The 18,320-nt window shown below is 45.7% G+C and overlaps 1 protein-coding gene across 4 annotated transcripts in view; it reads right to left on the minus strand.

Annotated features, from left to right (window-relative positions):
- The window catches only part of EXOC3L4 (exocyst complex component 3 like 4), a 198,414-nt gene that overhangs the window by 24,245 nt on the left and 155,849 nt on the right, over positions 1-18,320 (minus strand). For all 4 annotated transcript variants that reach the window (XM_053284297.1, XM_053284296.1, XM_053284298.1 and 1 more), the window contains one exon: positions 17,740-17,835. In XM_053284297.1, coding sequence (XP_053140272.1) covers positions 17,740-17,835 — 96 coding nt within the window. The remainder of the gene's footprint in view (positions 1-17,739; positions 17,836-18,320) is intronic.

An 18,320-nucleotide genomic window follows, 5' to 3' on the forward strand; every position in this document is an offset into this window, starting at 1 on the left:
TGAGCTTAGCCCCATCCCATAAGGGGAATATCTTACAGTGCTTGCATGTAGTCATCCATCCAAATGCAAACCAAGGCAGGCCCTGCTTAGCAAAGGGGACAATTCTTGCTCTCTACCACAAGACCAGTTCTCCTCTGGCCAGGAGAGGCTGAGCAAGCATATGGGAAGGAGGCGGAGCAGCCCCCCTCATGCTGATGTCTGGAGTGGGGCTGCCCCACCTTCTCCCTCTATGCTTCCTCAGCCTCTCTCCATATCAGTCTCCGCACCCGCCAACAGCCAGTTGGAACGCTGCACAGCATCACCTTGTGTGCCACGGTTAGCACGTGTCCCAGGAGTTGCCCATCCCATACGGATAATGGCCAAAGCAAATATCCCAAAGGAATTCTCTACTTATGGAGAGCAGCTGACACTCTCCGCAGCCCTCTGGCCATGGAAGGAAGGCTGCGAGACTGCAAGGAGCCTTCAGTATCTCTGTGCTGAAGGCTTCTAACACAGCAGGCCAGGCATGGAGCGGGAGGGGGCACGGTTTTTGCATTTCCCCCCTCCCTCCAAAAGCTCTTTCTGTTGGAGGGAGAGTTTATCTAACTGTCCCTGACTGCAGTAGCATGCTCAGGTGAAGAGAACGCACAGCTCATTAAGAGTATCTGGAGACATGTGCTTAAGATTCAAAGTAAAGAGAGCTGGTCTTGTGGTAGCAAGCATGACTTGTCCCCATAGCTAAGCAGGGTTTGCCCTGGTTGTGGTTGCATCTGAATGGGAGACTTGATGTGTGAGCACTGTAAGATATTCCCCTCAGGGGATGAAGCCGCTCTGGGAAGAGCAGAAGGTTTCAGGTTCCCTCCCTGGCTTCTCCAAGATAGGGCTGAGAGAGATTCCTGCCTGCAACCTTGGAGAAGCCGCTGCCAGTCTGTGAAGACAACACTGAGCTAGATGGACCTATGGTCTGACTCAGTATATGGCAGTTTCCTATGTTCCTATTTGGGGAAAAACATATTTAGATGGAGAGAGACGGCATCACTGCAGCTAGCTACCGCATGACACTGGTGATAGAATGGAACCTGAGAATATCAGTCTAACAATGGGGGACTCAGAGCAGAGACAAAGTTCAGCATCACACAGAACCGAGGGTCCAATGTACTTGCGGTTCCGCTCCCACCCCCCATGATCTTACATGTCAGAATTCGGATGCAAGTGCTATCCTCCTCTTTGCAAAGCTCCTCCTTTGACTGATGGACAGCCATGGCAGCCAATCAGTGTGGAGAGAGGGAGGAGCTTCTGTCCTTCAACTCCAGTCCCAGGGAAGGATGCCTCCATTACTGAATTGGGACGTATGGGAGGCAGCCGCAAACTTGAGGCCTGAGCAGTGAGCGTCACATTAAATCGAGGGTTCAATATAGAATTTGGTGAGTGAACCCTCAGTTTGAGTTAGGGTCCAAACGACGGTTTCCTGCATTTGGATGTTCAGGTTTGGGGCCCTCTGGCTGCTCTGCCTCCAGTTTCCCATTATGTCTGGATCCAGCCACAGAGAGGAATAGAAAGGGTCCCCTAGCTTGTGATCTCAACTCCCAATGCCCCTAGTAGTCAATAGGATTGCATGTGCAGAGAGTCAATACCTTCTGGAGCGTCCATCTCCAACTTTTTCCACTTGAACACCCCTGCTGCATAGGGCTGCGTGAATAAGTGCCTCAGGAACTTATTTACACAAGCAGAAAGGGTTTTGGGAGGGAGGGGAGAAAGAGATGCAAAAATCACTCCCCCTTCTCCTGGTCTGCTGAGAAAAAAAGCCTTTAGTGCATAGACACTGAAGGCTCCTTACAGAACTCCAGACCTCCTTCCATCATTGGAGGGCTGAGGAGAACTTCAGCCAATGCTCTTTTTATCCTTAAGCTCCATCCATCATAAAGTGTATTGTTTTTTAATGCAGAACATCACTAGGAATCTAGAGCTCAGTAATTCTATTCTAACTGCTAGTGCAGACCAAACATTCATAATATGAATACAATCAAATTCTTCATCCCCCCCTTCCCCTTTTGGGTCTGGGCTGCTTTTTATTGTTTCACTGGTTGCTGGATTTTCCTGACCAAATGCACTATTTGAAAAACAACAATTTCTAAATAAATGGCATTCCCTAAATAGCCAAACAGATTGTGTCATTTCTGCCTTAATTAGGGGACCTGGTGTGCCGCTGAGGGTGACTGTGAAATTTAAAACTTTAAATTAAATTGTATACTCCCTTAGCAGTTAGCAAGCTGCTGAACTAATTACTGCATACCAGTCGTAATTAGCACACAAACTAAAGGACATAAATATGTCTTTCTAATCTTCAGGAAGGCAAAAAGAGACATTGAAAATAAAGCTGTTCACCAATTAAAGAATTTTACTTGATTAATTATTTGGCTTTTAACCAATTGATTGATTGATTGCACTGATTATATTTGAATAAATCTGCATCATCCCCAAACTTCAACATAGGTTAAGATACTAACAAGGGAGCTGATATTAGAGGGGAAAGCCATGTTACAAACTTTCTATTTGATTCTCTTATATGGGAAGATCCAGCTAGAGGGTTCAAGAGATATGACTAGGCTGCTGCTAGTCCGTGCAACTTCCTCTGTGGTCCAGGCCCAGGTTCAGAAAGACAGCAGCTCCATTCAGAAGGTGTTGATCTACCAAAGGTTAGTGTTGAATTGAAATACAGCAACCAGGAGTAAGGCTGCCAACCCCCCACTGCCTAAATAATGGGCACAAGTGGGGGAGTAAGTGGGAGCTACTGGGAGACTTTCAACTTTTTCTAGGGATTCTAGGGAAGGGACAGGAGACCTTGCTAATATATAGGTCCCCCAGGCCTAGCCAGGATACAAGGAGTAGGCAACAGGCCATGGCTGTTCAAGTTCTGACAGATTTAGGGAGCTTTTGTTGGGGGCAGGGGTTTTGGCTGGGTTGTGCTCCTCCTCCTCTGAGAAGCTCAGGTGGGTCCTGGCTCCCACCTTCCTAGCAACATCTAGTGGATCATGACCCATCATGCTGGACACTGCTCCACCGCAGGCATCATCAGCCACTGATATGAAGCAGGAGTTCCAAAGACCTCCAGATGTTGTTGGACCACAATTCCCTGGTAACTGAGCAAAGATTCACCTTTTAAAGTGGCGATTCTCTTCTGTTTATCACACAGAGAGCAACTGTCCCTATCCAACTCCAGAGCAGGATCTCTCCAGTGCCTATTGCTGATGTCTAATGTTTCTTTTTTAGATGGTGAGCCCTTTGGGGATGGGGAAACATCTATTTTTCAGTTTAAACTGCTTTGATGATTTTTGGTTGGAAGTTGGTATATAAATATTTGTAGTAACAACAACAACAACTCAGAAAGGACATTATGGAACAGGAGAAGGTGCAGAAGAGGGCAACCAAGATGATCAGCAAACAACAAGGTGCCTAGAGCACCTTCCTTACAAGGTAAGACTACAACACTTGGGGCTTTTAGACAAAAGTTGTTCTAGTATGAACTAATCAGCCTACTGCCTCTACAACTGGATGAAATTTCATTCAAATCAAGGTCCACAAGTTAGATCTCTTGCATCTCAAATTCTCATGGTTCAGAAGTGAGCCCACTTGTGCCTCAAAAGTTTACACATCCACCATCTTGGATTGGGGTGGATGACATCATCACAAATGACACCATTGAGGTGTCACTATGTGTCCCTACAACTGTACCCAATTTGGTTCATATTGGTCCAGATGTTGCAAAGTTGATGGGGTGCGGGGGGACACAAGGACACACACACAGACACATACGCAGAATGCTGGGTGATCTCATAAGCCTACTGGAAAGTAGGCTAAAAAGATGACTGCGGGGAGACATGTTAGAGGTCTATGAAATCATGCATGGTGTGGAGAGAGTGGAGAGAGAGAAGTTTTTCTCCACTTTTCATAACACTAGAACCAGGGGTCATCCAATGAAATTGATTGCCAAGAAATATAGGATCAAGAAAAGGAAGGACTTTTTCACACAACACATAATCGACTTGTGGAATTCTCTGCCACAAGATGTGGTGGCTGCCAGCAACCTGGCTTTCAGAGGGGTTTAGATAAATTCATGGAGGACAAGTCTATCAATGGCTACTAGTCTGAGGGCTATAGGCCACCTCCAGCCTCAGAGGCAACATGCCTTTAAATATAATTAGAGGGGAGCAGCAGCAGGAGAGAGGGCATGCCCTCACCTCTTGCCTGCAGGCTTCCCAGAGGAATCTGGTGGGCCATTGTCTGAAACAGGATGCTGGACTAGATAGGCCTTGAGCCTGATCCAGCAGGGCACTTTCCAGATTAACCACAGTGTCGCTATGGATCTCTAAAGTGTGCTATCGTATTGTCTGTGTATCGATAGTGAAGTCTTTGTGCTGCCAGCAAGGTGCCGTTCACATCTCCGATGCCTTGTTTTGGATATTATCCTTGCATTTTAGTCCTACAACGTTGTTTTAAAAAATAGCTGTATTTTTCCTGTTTTAGGGAGTTTTGGGCAAACTAGAAAAGACGTCTCCCCCTGCTGGTGGATCTGTGCAGCACCCTTTAATTACGTTGTCAATTCAGTCCTGCCAAGCCAAAGCACTTTACGCCGGTTGTAGCCTGTAATCTGGAAAGCGCCCAGGGCTGTTCCTATGTAACTCCCATCGTCCCCAGACACAATGGTTCAAACTGCCCTGAGCCATTTTGGGAGGGCAGTATATCAATTGAATAAATAAATAATAAATAAATAATAAAATAATAGGCGCTGTAGCCCAACAACATCTGGGGATGCAAGGTTGGGAATCCCTGCCATGAAGTAAGGGCAGGGTAATGCACAATGCAATGACATTAGATTACACCAGGGCTGCAGAACTTGGCCCCTTCTGCAGATGTTGGACTACAACTCCCATCATACCTGACTACTGGCCTCTGTGGCTGGGCACTGTGGGAGTTGTAGTCCAAACACGGCTGGGGGGCTGAGGTTGTGCAGCCCTGCATTACACATTGTGTTCAACTAGACATTACAATGAAGGCTGGGCATTGGCAAGGAGAGCCATGGAAAGGCTCAGCTCCATATTTTTCATAATATCCTGCTAGAACTGAATACAGTTAAGTGCAATCTTGACAGCCTCATTGTTCAAAAATTTCCTGCATCAAGACCTCAGTTTTGCTGATTAATGTACCAGTTAAAGCTCGACTTCAGAGCAGAGTTAAAGCTAGACTTCAGTAACTCGCAGAGATGACGAGAAAAATACAGAAACCAAATTTCTCCAAAGTGAAATTTGAGAGAGAATTTCAGGGTTCTTCAGAAGTGACCCATACAGGTGGGGTGGCGGTGTGTGTGTGGGGGGGGGGGTGAGCTTCAGATGCAGCTCATTCCCACTTTCCTCTTCCCACCCCACCTTGCTCTTCCTTATTTCATCTGCCGCCACGTTAACCCTAGGCGCATGGTCTGGTTATTTGTGCAGTTGGGGAACTGCGTGATTAACCAACCTGCGCTCCTGGGGTTAAGACAGCGATGGGTGAAATGAGGCAGAGTGAGTCAGCCAGGGTGAGGAGAGGAAAGCGGGGAGGAAAGCTACACCTCCAGCTCATTTACCGCCCCCTTTCCCACCCACTCAAGTCACTCCTAGGGTTCTTCCGAGGAGAACCTGAGCTTTCAAGAATAATTCCTGAGTTCTTCCCCAGAAGAAACATCAGAGAATGTTCTCCAATGGCTTTGCCACAACCCTACATTAATAGCTTAAGGCAGTACCAGACTGAAGGTTTGTCAGATGCGAGGTGTGACAGCTGCAAAACACGACAGGATGTGTTGCACACACCTTGGTAAGGTGTCTTGTGGTACTTTCTCCAGTTTAGTGCCACAGCCCACAGCTAACCATAGACTAGAGGAAGTCTAGAAAGGCCAAGAACCAGCCTATCTAGGAGACAACATGAAGCAGCCGCATTGTGTGGCAGGGCCCAGAGGCAGCAATGTTTTGATGCATATAACTTCCCTTTCTGTAGCAGAGTTTCCTCATAATATGGCACAGTAGCAGCCTGTACTAACAAGCTGGAGGGGACGAAAATGAGCCCCAACAGCTGCTCTCTCACTGTCTTCTGGCCCCACCCTGGCTGTAATTAAGCCCTGCAGGGCTGGTCATCCGTCCAGTAGGGGAGGGAAATCCCAAACCTTGGTCATTCACCTGGTTGGGAATTTTCCTCCCCTACCGGATGAATGGCCAGCTTGCACAGCTCAATTACAACTGAGGCAGAGCCAGAAGGGAGGGAGAGAGAGAGAGAGAGAGAGAGAGAGAATGCAGCTGCCAGTACCTGAAAGAAGCTGAGACATGTTTTCCATTCTCACAGCTTGTCAGTTCGGGACACTACTGACATGGCACCTCATGTTCACGCGAGGTGCCACAGCCCTAGGAGCACACGCTGCCCCTACTTCCGGTGTCGGCTCTGATATGCCGAGACTGGTCAGGTTGTGCAGTCCCATCAGTCTCAGTATATCCTGCCCTACTTGCGGAAGAGAACCCAACATCTATAATTTATTTGAAATCTAAGCTACGGATGTTGTGTTCCCTGCAGCAAGTAGGGCAGGACATGCTAAGATTGGTGGGTTAGGCCAACACAACTGGTTTTGGCATATTAGAACCTCCTCGGGTTGCAGTATGTCATGTGAACCAAAGGTGTTGCACTATGTGTGAACATGGCCTCTGTTTTATCCTAAACCAAAGGTTCTCAGTCTTGGGTCCCCAGATGTTTTGGGACTATAACTTCCATTATCCCCACCTATAATGACTGAAACAGGCCTTATCTGGCCTTTGAAAGACAACATTCAAGCAACATTCAGTTAGTTAAATATTATGTATTTGTTGAAGAAGGAGAAGGAGAAAAAATTAGGGTGGTAGGCCCACCCTAGGTCCCCTGGCTATGGGCTGGGCCAAAGGCCATTGTGGCTGGGGATGATGGCAGCTGTAGTCCCGCACTATTTGGGGTCCCAAATAGTGAGAACCTTGCAGAAAGGTATTTCCTTACCAATCTAGAAGATCCCATGATCTTGAAAAAGAGAACAAAACAAAACCAGAAATAGAACAGTCATCAAGGGAAATAAGAAAGAGTTCACTCATGGGCAAGATCATGTGCATCACTTGAACAAGGAAGTGGAATGGAGAGTAGACCCTGTACAAGATAAGAAAAATTTTCAGACCACGTGGTGAGCATGGAAAATTTTATAATTATGGGAGACCTTGAAGGAAACAGATACAGACTTTGTGGCAAAGTAAATTCCTCTTTATAATCCTACTGATGCACAATTGCAAATATGACTTTTTGTAAACCACCCAGAGATGTGAGTTTGGGGTGGTGTACAAATATAATAAAATGGTAGCTCAAACTATCATACTTTGGACACATTATGTGAAAACCCAGCTCCCTTGAGAAGTCCATAATGCTGGGAAAAGTTGCAGGAAAGAGAAGAAGAGGACGACCAGCAGCAAGGAGGATGGACTCGATTGCATCAGCAATGAATGCACCACTGAGAGAACTTAAAGGCCAAGTTGAAGACAAATCATCCTGGAAAGAATCTATCTATGTGGTCGCTAAAAGTCAACACCTAAGACCAATAAAACAAAATAAAATGGTTCTAAGACCCAGTGCAGCATGCCCACCAAGATTTCGCATATGAAAATGAGCATACACTTGTAACAACCAATTCTCATACCAAGGATTACTGTACAGGCACACTGTTCTCTGTGCTTAAATAACTGCATTTATTAACTGATACAATCTGACTTGTTTCAGCATAGAAGTACAGCAACATAATGTCCATGTGTTTGACTATTATTAGTGCAAATGTTTTTCCCCTCCTCTCTCTTTCAGGTGCATGTCCAGATATAAGGCCTTTTAAAAAGGGAAATTCAGAATTGAACAATGATACACAGGTCTAATTTGTGCACATACCATGTGTCGCTACAACACACACCTCTGCATGATCCTTGTCTGTGCACACTTACTCTGTTGTCTAGAGTCACCTTGCATGACATTTAGAAACCTACATGGGGTGGAGAAAAGCTTCAGACCTGGAAATCTGACAGCACTATTGCAGAAGAGCATTGATGGGGAGAGTACTGTGCAGACTAGCAGTGGAGTCTTGGGAAGCATAAATGGCAGCAGAAGGAGAAATAGGTATGCTTGATCAGGGTCTGGGTTTTAGGTGAGCCCGGACTCCTTGCATTACTTCTCAAATTATCAGTCACTTTCCCCTCAAGCTAACATAATACAACTTTTGCATGACTTGAATTTTAGAGCGGCACAAATGTTCTTTTAGAATTGCTTTTTAAAAAATTGCACCTGCTGTGTCTGGTTGCACATTCAAAATCCTTTCCAGATAGAACAGGAAGGGTAAAAAGGTGAAGGTCAGTCTACCATGTCCTCAAAGCATGCGATAGTTACTGTGGCGTGAAAAGAACATTGTAATTCTGCATGGGACTGCAAGTGGGAAAGCAACAAATAGATAGTGCTACAGGAAGCCTGTCCGGAAGTGCCATATGACTTATAACTAGGGCTGAGCCCAAAGCACTTACTGGTTTTTATGTACATTGGTGGCAGCACCAAAAAGCCCCTCTCTGCCCCAATTTTTCAGTGGGTGGCTTCACACATAATGGTGGCAACTGAGCCAGAGTGGTGTAGTGGTTAGAGTGCTGGACCAGGACCCAGGAGACCCGAGTTCAAATCCCCATTCAGCCATGAAACTAGATGGGTGACTCTGGGCAAGTCACTTCTCTCTCAGCCTAACCTACTTCACAGGGTTGTTGTGAAAGTGAAACTCAAGTATGTAGTACACCGCTCTGGGCTCCTTGGAGGAAGAGCGGGATATAAATGTAAAATAACAACAACTAAATCAGAGGGAACCACCATTCCTGGCAAGTGTGTGCTCTCGGCACTCACCAGTGCTTCTGCCACTTTCTTTGTCATCCAAACCCACCAATGTAGGGTGGACAATATAAGGGCCCCTTCACCACCCAAACACCAATACTAATTACTAATCTCTATTAAAAAATAAATACTCCAGTAATATTAATTCTATGCAGGAACAACTTATACTGATGTATTCATGTAAACATAAAAAATAACATGTGAACTCAAAACAATACAGACACAGTCAAAAAATTAAATACTTGCATAAATAATAATCCAAAATAACCACTATGAAAAAAACAATTCTGATTTTGTAGTGATCAGCCTTCCCTCCCTCTAAAGAGTTAACCGGAAGTGAGCCCCATCTTTACTGACAGGCTGGTGAACTCCAGGGCTCAGCCAATCAGCACACCAGGTGGGTGGGACCTAGAGAACTGTTGCCCGGAAGAAGAGAGTTAGAAGAGCTAGGCTGGAGGTGCTCAAGAGGACATGCGGCCATGGAGGTTGGCTGCAGGAGAATAACTCTGCAGATCCTTGAAAGACAGGAGGGCAGGAAGCTTGAATTCTCATCAGGAGTTTCGTGAGTTCAAGGAAAGGAAGCCTGGGCTTTGGCTTCAGGAAGATTAATTTAGGGGAAAGTTTGTTTAGTCAGATTTTGCATCAGGGAAGTTATATTTCTTTTGTGTGTGTGCTTTTGCATATTCTTGATACTTTTCTATTATTGTTTACCTGTAACGTAGCTGAAATAAGAAACACTAGCCTACACCCATCCTACCTAGGGAGTTGCAAAAGACTCTATACACATTTAAACGTGCCTAAGACAACCTGTTTTTGTAATCTGCTAAGTATTCTTAATTGTATCTAAGAAAGCTAGAAAGCCTCAGATGGAAGCAGTCTGTAATAATTGAATAAAACTGGGTTTTTTAAAGTTTCCGTTTTACAAACTTCTCCGAGTTGGTTTTTAACTCAGGAAAGGGGCCCCCGAAGAGGGTTTCTCTGGTGCAAACACATCCTCAAACGTTCAGCAGCTATCAGTTTCTCAGCACGTGTAGGCTTGCATGTGGAACGGTTTTGTACTTATCCAATAGCACACCACGGGAGCCAGCGTGGTGTAGTGGCTAGAGTGCTGGACTAGGACTGAGGAGACCTGAGTTCAAATCCCCATTCAGCCATGAAACTAGCTGGGTGACTCTGGGCCAGTCACTTCTCTCTCAGCCTAACCTACTTCACAGGGTTGTTGTGAGGAGAAACCTAAGTATGTAGTACACCGCTCTGGGCTCCTTGGAGGAAGAATGGGATATAAAATGTAATAATAATAATAATAATAATAATAGTAATAATGATAATAATAATAATAATAATAAATATAAAGATATTTTCCCCTGGAATTCCACCCCAAGCCCAGGGAGGTTCAAGCTCTGTTGATAAGAAGGGGATTATTTGAACCTACCAATAATACAAAATAGTTTAAGGAGAAACCTAGCCAGGCAGCTCAGCAGGGATGATTCAGCATTTTCTTTCCCTCACATGAGCTTGCTCTGAGACAAAGGCTTTAATCCGCTACAGATTGGTATGTAGCTTCATGATGGCATCCATTTCACTAAATGATCCCCATTTGCTGGGACCACCCATGTGACTGATCCAAGAAGCAGTTTCCTCACTCTCTGTTGCCCTCAGTAAGGTCATGTAGCCAAGAGTGATTGTGCCACAACATCTTGCCTGTCACTACGTGACCCCTGGTTGGCTGGGATTGCCTATGTGATAAATCCAGGGAAAAACAGTGGCAATAATTAACTAGAATGGGGCTGCACAATTTCAGCCCTCCTGCACATTTTTGTCTACAATTCCCATAATCCCCAAATACCACTATGCCTGTGGATGATGGGAATTGTAGCAATAGCAATAGCACTTACATTTATATACCGCTCTATAGCCGGAGCTCTCTAAGCGGTTTACAATGATTTTAGCATATTGCCCCCAACATTCTGGGTACTGGGTAATTGTAATTTAAAAACAGTTGGAGGGCCAAAGTTGTGCATCCCTGAATTAAAAGAAAAACAATGTTGCTGAACCACCTGCTGCTGATGGAAACAATGGCAAAGAACAAGACTGGGGGGAAATGTGACTACTCCCACAATTAAGGGTCTGGAGGCAAATATTTTTGCTTTCCAGCATTACTTTTGTTCCGAAATCAAAATGGGAGAACAACTGGTACAGTCACTATGTGTGTAATAATAATAATAAAGAGTACCCATTGGACAATTATCAGTGCCAGTCTTTAATTTAAAGAGATCTGTAAATATATTTCCAAAACAGAGAACTGAAAAGCATTGACTGCTTGAGCTTCTTTTCAGAAAAAAGTGTGCCAGTAAGGACTGAATGTTCTTCTGCTCCCTTTGCCTTCTTGCTAATTCCTGGAGGTACTATGCCATCTAGAGGTGCTACAATGTCAGTGTTTAATATGGATTTCAAATGCACAACCAAAAGAGTGGAATACGGCTACAACTGCATGAGGCCTCAACATAAATCCTGTATACTGCATCAGAGTTGGACAGTGGGGCAGGGGTGGTTGTTGTATGCACGGCACGTACTGTGTTTGTAGGCGGGGGGGATATGGATTCTCAACAGGATAAAAGCATGTCGCAGGAACATAGGAAGCTGCCTTATACTGAGCCAGTTAGACCCTTGGTCCATCTAGCTCAGTATTGTCTACACAGACTGGCAGCAGCAGCAGCTTCTCTAAGGCTATATGCAGGAGTCTCTCTTGGGCCCATCTGGAGATGCCAGGGAGGGAACTTAGGACCTTCTGCATGCAAGCATGCACGGACTCTTCGAAGAGCAGCCCCTTCCCCTGAAGGGAATATCTTACAGTGCTCACACGTGTGGTCTGGTCTCCCATTCAAATGCAAACCAGGGTGGACCCTGCTTAGCAAAGGGGACAACTCGTGCTTGCTACCACAAGACCAGCTCTCCTACCACACCAGAAGATGGATCTAGAAAGTGTGAAGACCTTTATAAAAGGCAAGCATTTTCCTCCCAGAAGTCAGAGATCAGGGCCACCCCACAGCCTCAGCAGGTAGCACAGAGGCTTGTTATTCGCCCTGGTTCTCCTCCCGCTTCAAGCTGCTTGCACTGCCACGCTGGGGGTGGAAATCCTCTTTGGTCACTTGCTTACCACCTCTTTCTTCCTCTGTATCCCTCTCCGGTGGTCCTTCCTGAGACCCAGGAAGACTGCTGGAGCGTCTACACAACAATGGTCTTCACTGTTGTTGGTTTTTTTCATGTGTGGGGGCCTTCAATGCAAGAGCCGTTTCCTACTGAGCCAACCTCCACCCAGTACTGCACTTCTCTCAGTGCAGGAAGGGCCCTTGGAGAGAGAGGTGGAGCCCTCTCTTCAGCGCTTTAAGAGGAAAGTAGTGGGAAGAGCTGCACTTCCCAGCACTCTGTGCACACCTCCCCAAGGTGGCGCGAGGAGTCAAGGGCAGTGTTCCCTGTAACAGGGATCCCCAGATGCTGTCGACTACAACTCCCATCATCCCCAGCTGCAGTGGTCTTTGGCTGGGGATGATGGGAGTTGTGAGTCAACACTGGTCAAGAGGACTCTCTTTCCCTTAAAGAAGCCCCCTGGCCCTGGGCAAAGCGCTGCGCACTGGAAATAGTTGCCTCCCTATGCGGCCAGGAGGACTGTGCAGAGTGCTGAAGCTTCGCACAGGCTCAATAAACAGTTAGTCAGGAGGCCGCACTTCTGGTCGATGGGGGCTGCCACTGGCCTCCAGGCCTCACAGCGAAGAACACTGTTCGACAACTTGTCCTCACTCCCGTCCTTTTACTTGCCATCAAACCTGACAAAGAAAGACTTTGAAGCTTGCCCTTTGATCCTTGGTGAGTTTTTGCTTGGTCCTGATAAATGCATTACCCTGCTTTGGATTGTGGCATTTTCTGTCTGTTAAGTCTACGGTTGGGGGTGAGCTGAGCCACAGAATGTCAAAAGAGTCTAGTATAAAAAGGTCAGTGGAAGTGATAGAGGTAGGGACTTCACCTGCTTAATCCCCTGACAGTTTAAAGTAGCCTAGCCTTCGAATGTGTAGCGGTTGTGGCCAAGCAACCTGGGAGGTGTGGTGTAGAAGGGGTAGGGGTGTGTGGCCAAACAACTTGGTAGGCAAAGTGTAGTAGGGCATGTTGCTAAGTAACCCTGGAGGTGTGGTGTCAAGTGTGCAGGGGCATCTCCCAGCAACCTGGGAGGCATGTTCTGATGACAAGCATGGTGGGATTTTGATTTTAATTGGATTTGTTTTTATTCTACATTCTGCTTCATTTGTTTTATTGTGTTAAATTTTATATTACTTCTATTGATTTCACTGTTGTGATCCACCCAGAGCAGTATTGAACTGGAAGCGCAGGATATAAATATTTTAAATAACAAAATAATAATTATACAATGTCTGTATTGCATATGATTCCAGATGAGCCAAGGTCCTTTATGAGCTCCAAAAAACAAACAAACAAACAAACAAACACCCTACAAGACCAGCGGTGGAGCCACCGTTGTGCAAACGGGTTCAAAGAACCCGGGCCACCACACTCAGAGGCTGTGACTTTGTGGCAGCCATTTTTGTGAAGCTTAGCCAGCACCAGCTTCCCAGCCTGGCCGGGAACATGTCTCTCTGCCCTTTCAAGCAGCAAGAGACGCTCCCGGCCACACTGCGAAGGCAGCACTGTCTGGGATTTGTGTGCAAATGCGGCGCTGGTTGGAATTTGCATGCAAACAGGGTGCATGGCCCCATTTGCAAGCAAAACCACACCCCCTGTGCATGACATTAGAAGCAGGGGGTGTGGCTGCGTGGCCGCCGCCGGCGGGCTGAACTGGGGCCGCCGCTGGCCTCCCTATGCTACTGTATAAGGCTCCTATTGGAGCTGGAGTTGGCTGGAGGCCTAAACAGGAGCAGATCTGTCCAGGCCTGCAGAAACACTGAAACATTTTGTATATGCATAATGTGCAAACTGTGTCCAGTGAGTGTGTACATTTGTATATACATAAGGTGCACGCACATACAGTGTTCAGGTGTATATACCCTTGCATATACATAATTCACAAACCGTGTCCAGAGTTTGGATGAGCTGTTTGGGCAACTATGTTTAGGTAACTATGGAAAAACTCAAAGAAAAGCCCGAAGAACATACAGATCCTGAATTTCTGACTGGACAGGATGCAGCCGACGAAGGTGGAGCCGCATGGAAAGGAGTCCACTGGCAAGGAAGCCACAAAAGCCCGGAATCAATTCATCATGACCCATCTGGCACTTTGCCTACCAACACAGCTACTAGGAAGGAAATCACACAGCGGGGCACTCCCTTCAGGAAGCTCAGCAAATTTCCTTGCAAGTAGATGTTGTGCTTGAGCATTCCAGGAAAGCTAGTATGCAGCCATAATAAAAATACATTAGAGCAATAAATCATAAGAGGCCAAAGACATGCAAAGAGAGCATGAGTCGCTCATCACCTCAGTCCATTAGGTTCCCATCACACTTGGATAACCACATTCCAGAGAGGACTCAGCAGCCCGCTGGAGGCCAAAGCTGTGTTGGGGAGTAGGGTGTTGCATTTCCCTAGGGCTAAAAAATCTTCACTGAGTTATATGTCATAAATCTTCACTGATTTATTTGTGTCATATACCAGGAGCATTTCCAGACAGCAGGCTTTACTGCAGGTTTACTGTGAAGCTTTACTGCAAGTTCATAGTTGCCCCCAAGACACAAAAAGTGGAGGACAAGTCTATCAGTGGCTCCTCCATCCCAGGAGCAGGATGGATCATGTGGGTATGTGAGCAGCACATCCCTCACGTCAAACAGAATTTTCTGGGGGGAAGATAAGCTCAGTCTTGCCTTCCCCCTGCTCCCTCCCCACCTGCAGAAAATGGTCATGTGCATGTTTTAAGCCTGGCTTAAATGGGGGGTGAGGGGGTGGGATGCAATATTTTATATTATTAATTTATTGTAAGATTTTACATGAAAACAATAAAAGCAAGTATCAAACCATCTATCTATCTATCTATCTATCTATCTATCTATCTATCTATCTATCTATCTATCTATCTATCTATTTCTCTAAGGCGTACCCGTTGTTAATTCCATGCGCGGCAGCTCTCGCAAGATTTTGTGAGTGAGGGGAGGGGGAGAGGAAGGTGAGCAGCCAGCGAGAGCAAGCAACAGCCAGGCCGGCTGCTGGGCAGTGAGAGGAAGAGGCGGCTAAGCCGGCTGTTGGGGGAGAATGAACTGGGGCTGAAGGGATGGTGGGGAGAGAGTCCCTTTCCCCAGTGAATATCTACCTGGTTTCATAAGGTGGAGACATCTACATAAGAACATAAGAACATCCCTGTTGAATCAGGCTCAAGGCTCATCTAGTCCAGCATCCTGTTTCATACAGTGGCCCACCAGATGCCGCTGGAAACCTACAGGCAGGAGTTGAGAGCATGCCCTCCCTACTGCTGTTACTCCCTTGCAACTGGTACTCAGAGGCATCCTGCCTATGAGGCTGGAGGTGGCCTATAGCCCTCCAACTAGTAGTCGTTGGTAGTCTTCTCCTCCATGAAGTTATCCAAACCCCTCTTAAAACTATCCACATTGTTGGCTGTCGCCACATCTTGTGGCAGAGAATTCCACAAGTTGATTATGCATTGTGTGAAAAAATACTTTAGTTTCTTGGTCCTAGATTTACTGGCAATCAATATCATGGGATGAGCCCTGGTTCTAGTGTTATGTGAGAGGGAGAAGAATTTCTCTCTATCCTCTTTCTCCACTCCATGCATGATTTTATAGACCTCTAACATGTCTCCCTGCAGTTGTCTTTATTCTAAACTAAAAAGCCCCAGGTGTTGTAATCTTGCCTCATAAGAAAGGTGCTCTAGGCCCCTGATCATCTTGATCGACCTCTTCTGCACCTTTTCCAGTTCTACAATGTCCTTTTTTAGATGTGGTGACCAGAACTGTATGCAGTACTCCAAGTGTGGTCGCACCATAGTTTTGTATAAGGGCATTATAATATTTGCCGTTTTATTTTCAATCCCCTTCCTAATGATCCCTAGCATGGAATTGACCTTTTTCACAACTGCTACACATTGAGTCGACACCTTCAACCATCTAGATTCAACCACTTTCAGGCCATCTAGATGATGGCCTCTGATGAATGCTCTGGCTTCCTCTGATTGGTATTCTCAGATCTCCTCCTCCTCCTCCTCCTCCTTTCACTTTCAGGCCGTCTAGATGATGGCCTCTGATGAATGCTCTGGCTTCCTCTGATTGGTACTCTCAGATCTCCTCCTCCTCACGGCATTTGGACCCACACTATGAAGACATAAAGCTCAGAGACAAAGGCTTTCTATCCAAGTATGTAACTTCTTCAATAAAACTTTACAAGTAGTTGGACCTTAAATGTATGTCTCCAGAGACCCTTAATGGACTTGGATCTTCTCACACACACTTGCTCTGTATAACTGGGATCATTGAAAATCCCTTCCGCAGGGCTGCCAAGAGGATTTATGGGGTCTGGGGCAGGTGGGATGTTGGGGGCCCCTCTGAAAGGACTCGTGCATGTGTTTACAGAGTTGGGGGGCATATGTAAGAATTCTTGCATGAATGGTCCACATGTAAGAATTCTCACATGTAGCTCTCCTTGCCCAATTTATCATGGTCTGGTCAGGGTCTACATTTTGCAGTCCAATGCCATCTTATACTGTGATAAAGTATTCCCTCTTTTTTTTTTTTTAAAGGAAACGATGCAAAATAACAAGAATTCTGTTGAACAATGCGGGAGAGCTGGTGCATAGATTAATGGTATACATAGAAGCTGAACCGGGGGAAGGGGGGCTTGCTTTGTGGGGGCCTGGGGCAGATTGCCCCTACTGTCCCTCCCTCTGGGCAGCCCTTCCTTTCCCTACAACTTTCTCAACATGTTATGTTAAGGTGACCGGCCACTTTCTCCAGGACGCAGGTGGTCAGTCTCAGTCTCCTTCTGCTGGCTGCTAACAGTCTCAAAAAGCAAAGGCAATATCCTTGCAATGATGTCTGTGTTGCGGGAAAAAGTCCTCTGGAACCTTGCCTTCCTGTTTGATTCAGCCACTTGCGTTCATCCTTCTATCACATGGATAAAGAATGGGGTGTCCTGCCAGAACCAAAGAGGATTAGACAGAGTTCCTGCAATTATACTCGTTGCCTGACTAAATGGAGTTCAAACAACAAGGGTGCTGTGCTCAAATAAACTTTTATTTCATGATCATGAAAGACGAAGTACAAGCCAGAGAGTCTCGCTGATACTGCGCATTGAAACTGTGCAGTTGACCAGTTTCTTTAGGTTTCAGCAAACAAACATATCAGTAGAGCAATTAATACATGTCACTGGTAATTAAACATACACATTCCAGAGGTGCTATTTAGAGCCTGGGAAGAGTTACTACTTGGTCTTTCTGATCACCTTATTCCCTATCAGTATCTGGTGCCAGAGATGTCTATTTTTGCTTGAGTGAGGGATTTGGCTAATGGACTAGTTGCATATCTATGTTATCTATCTCCCAACAGGTTCTGGCATTTGTTATTTCTGGCCTCCTATCTCACACTCCTGAGAGGGGCCCCACATTCCTAGTGGCTCAATATTCTGTTAGGGACATGAACCAAACTTACTTTTATACACTTATTTGATACACTTTTATAAGATTGGATTAAATAATTCCATATCACCTGCTTCACATTCCACACTCCAAAAGGACACCATCAATTCTTAGCTAAACCCCAAGATTTGTTCCACCTCTCTCCTTTAATTAGGGAATTCGGAAAGCAAACTTACTTCAGGTCATGGAAGCTGTTAATGTAAGCCACCATAAATGGCACAAACTGGGGTGAATCTCTTGCTTTGCTGCACTCCAGAAATTTGTTTCCAAAGCTGTAATATAAATGTTTATTAAAAATTGCTTTCAACCAGCCATGAACAGAACAAACATAAACAACACAGCACCCTTCAGTCTAGCATGGGGCCCTAACTCAGTGGCAGAACATCTGCTTTACACGCAGCAGGTCCCAGGTTCACTCCCTGGCAGCATCTCCAGGTAGGGCTGGGAAAGACTCCTGCCCAAAACCCTGGAGAACTGCTGCCAGTCTGTGTAGACAATACTGAGCTAGATGGACCAATTGTTTGACTCGGTATAAGGCAGTTTCCAATTTTCCTATGATTCCTAGCATTGATACTGAATTCAGGGGAGGGGGATCCTATTTGCCCATTCCAAGAGTAAGGAAGAACCTACTATAGGCCATAAGCTTAGAACAGAGTAGTACTGGTAGTGTATTAAAAACTCACTAGCTTATATTAACAAAAAGACTAGACAAATTTATGGAAATTACAGCCACCAATGTTTATTAGCTATGACATCT

Source organism: Hemicordylus capensis, chromosome 1 (assembly GCF_027244095.1).
Source record: "Hemicordylus capensis ecotype Gifberg chromosome 1, rHemCap1.1.pri, whole genome shotgun sequence".
Classification (NCBI taxonomy): domain Eukaryota; kingdom Metazoa; phylum Chordata; class Lepidosauria; order Squamata; family Cordylidae; genus Hemicordylus; species Hemicordylus capensis.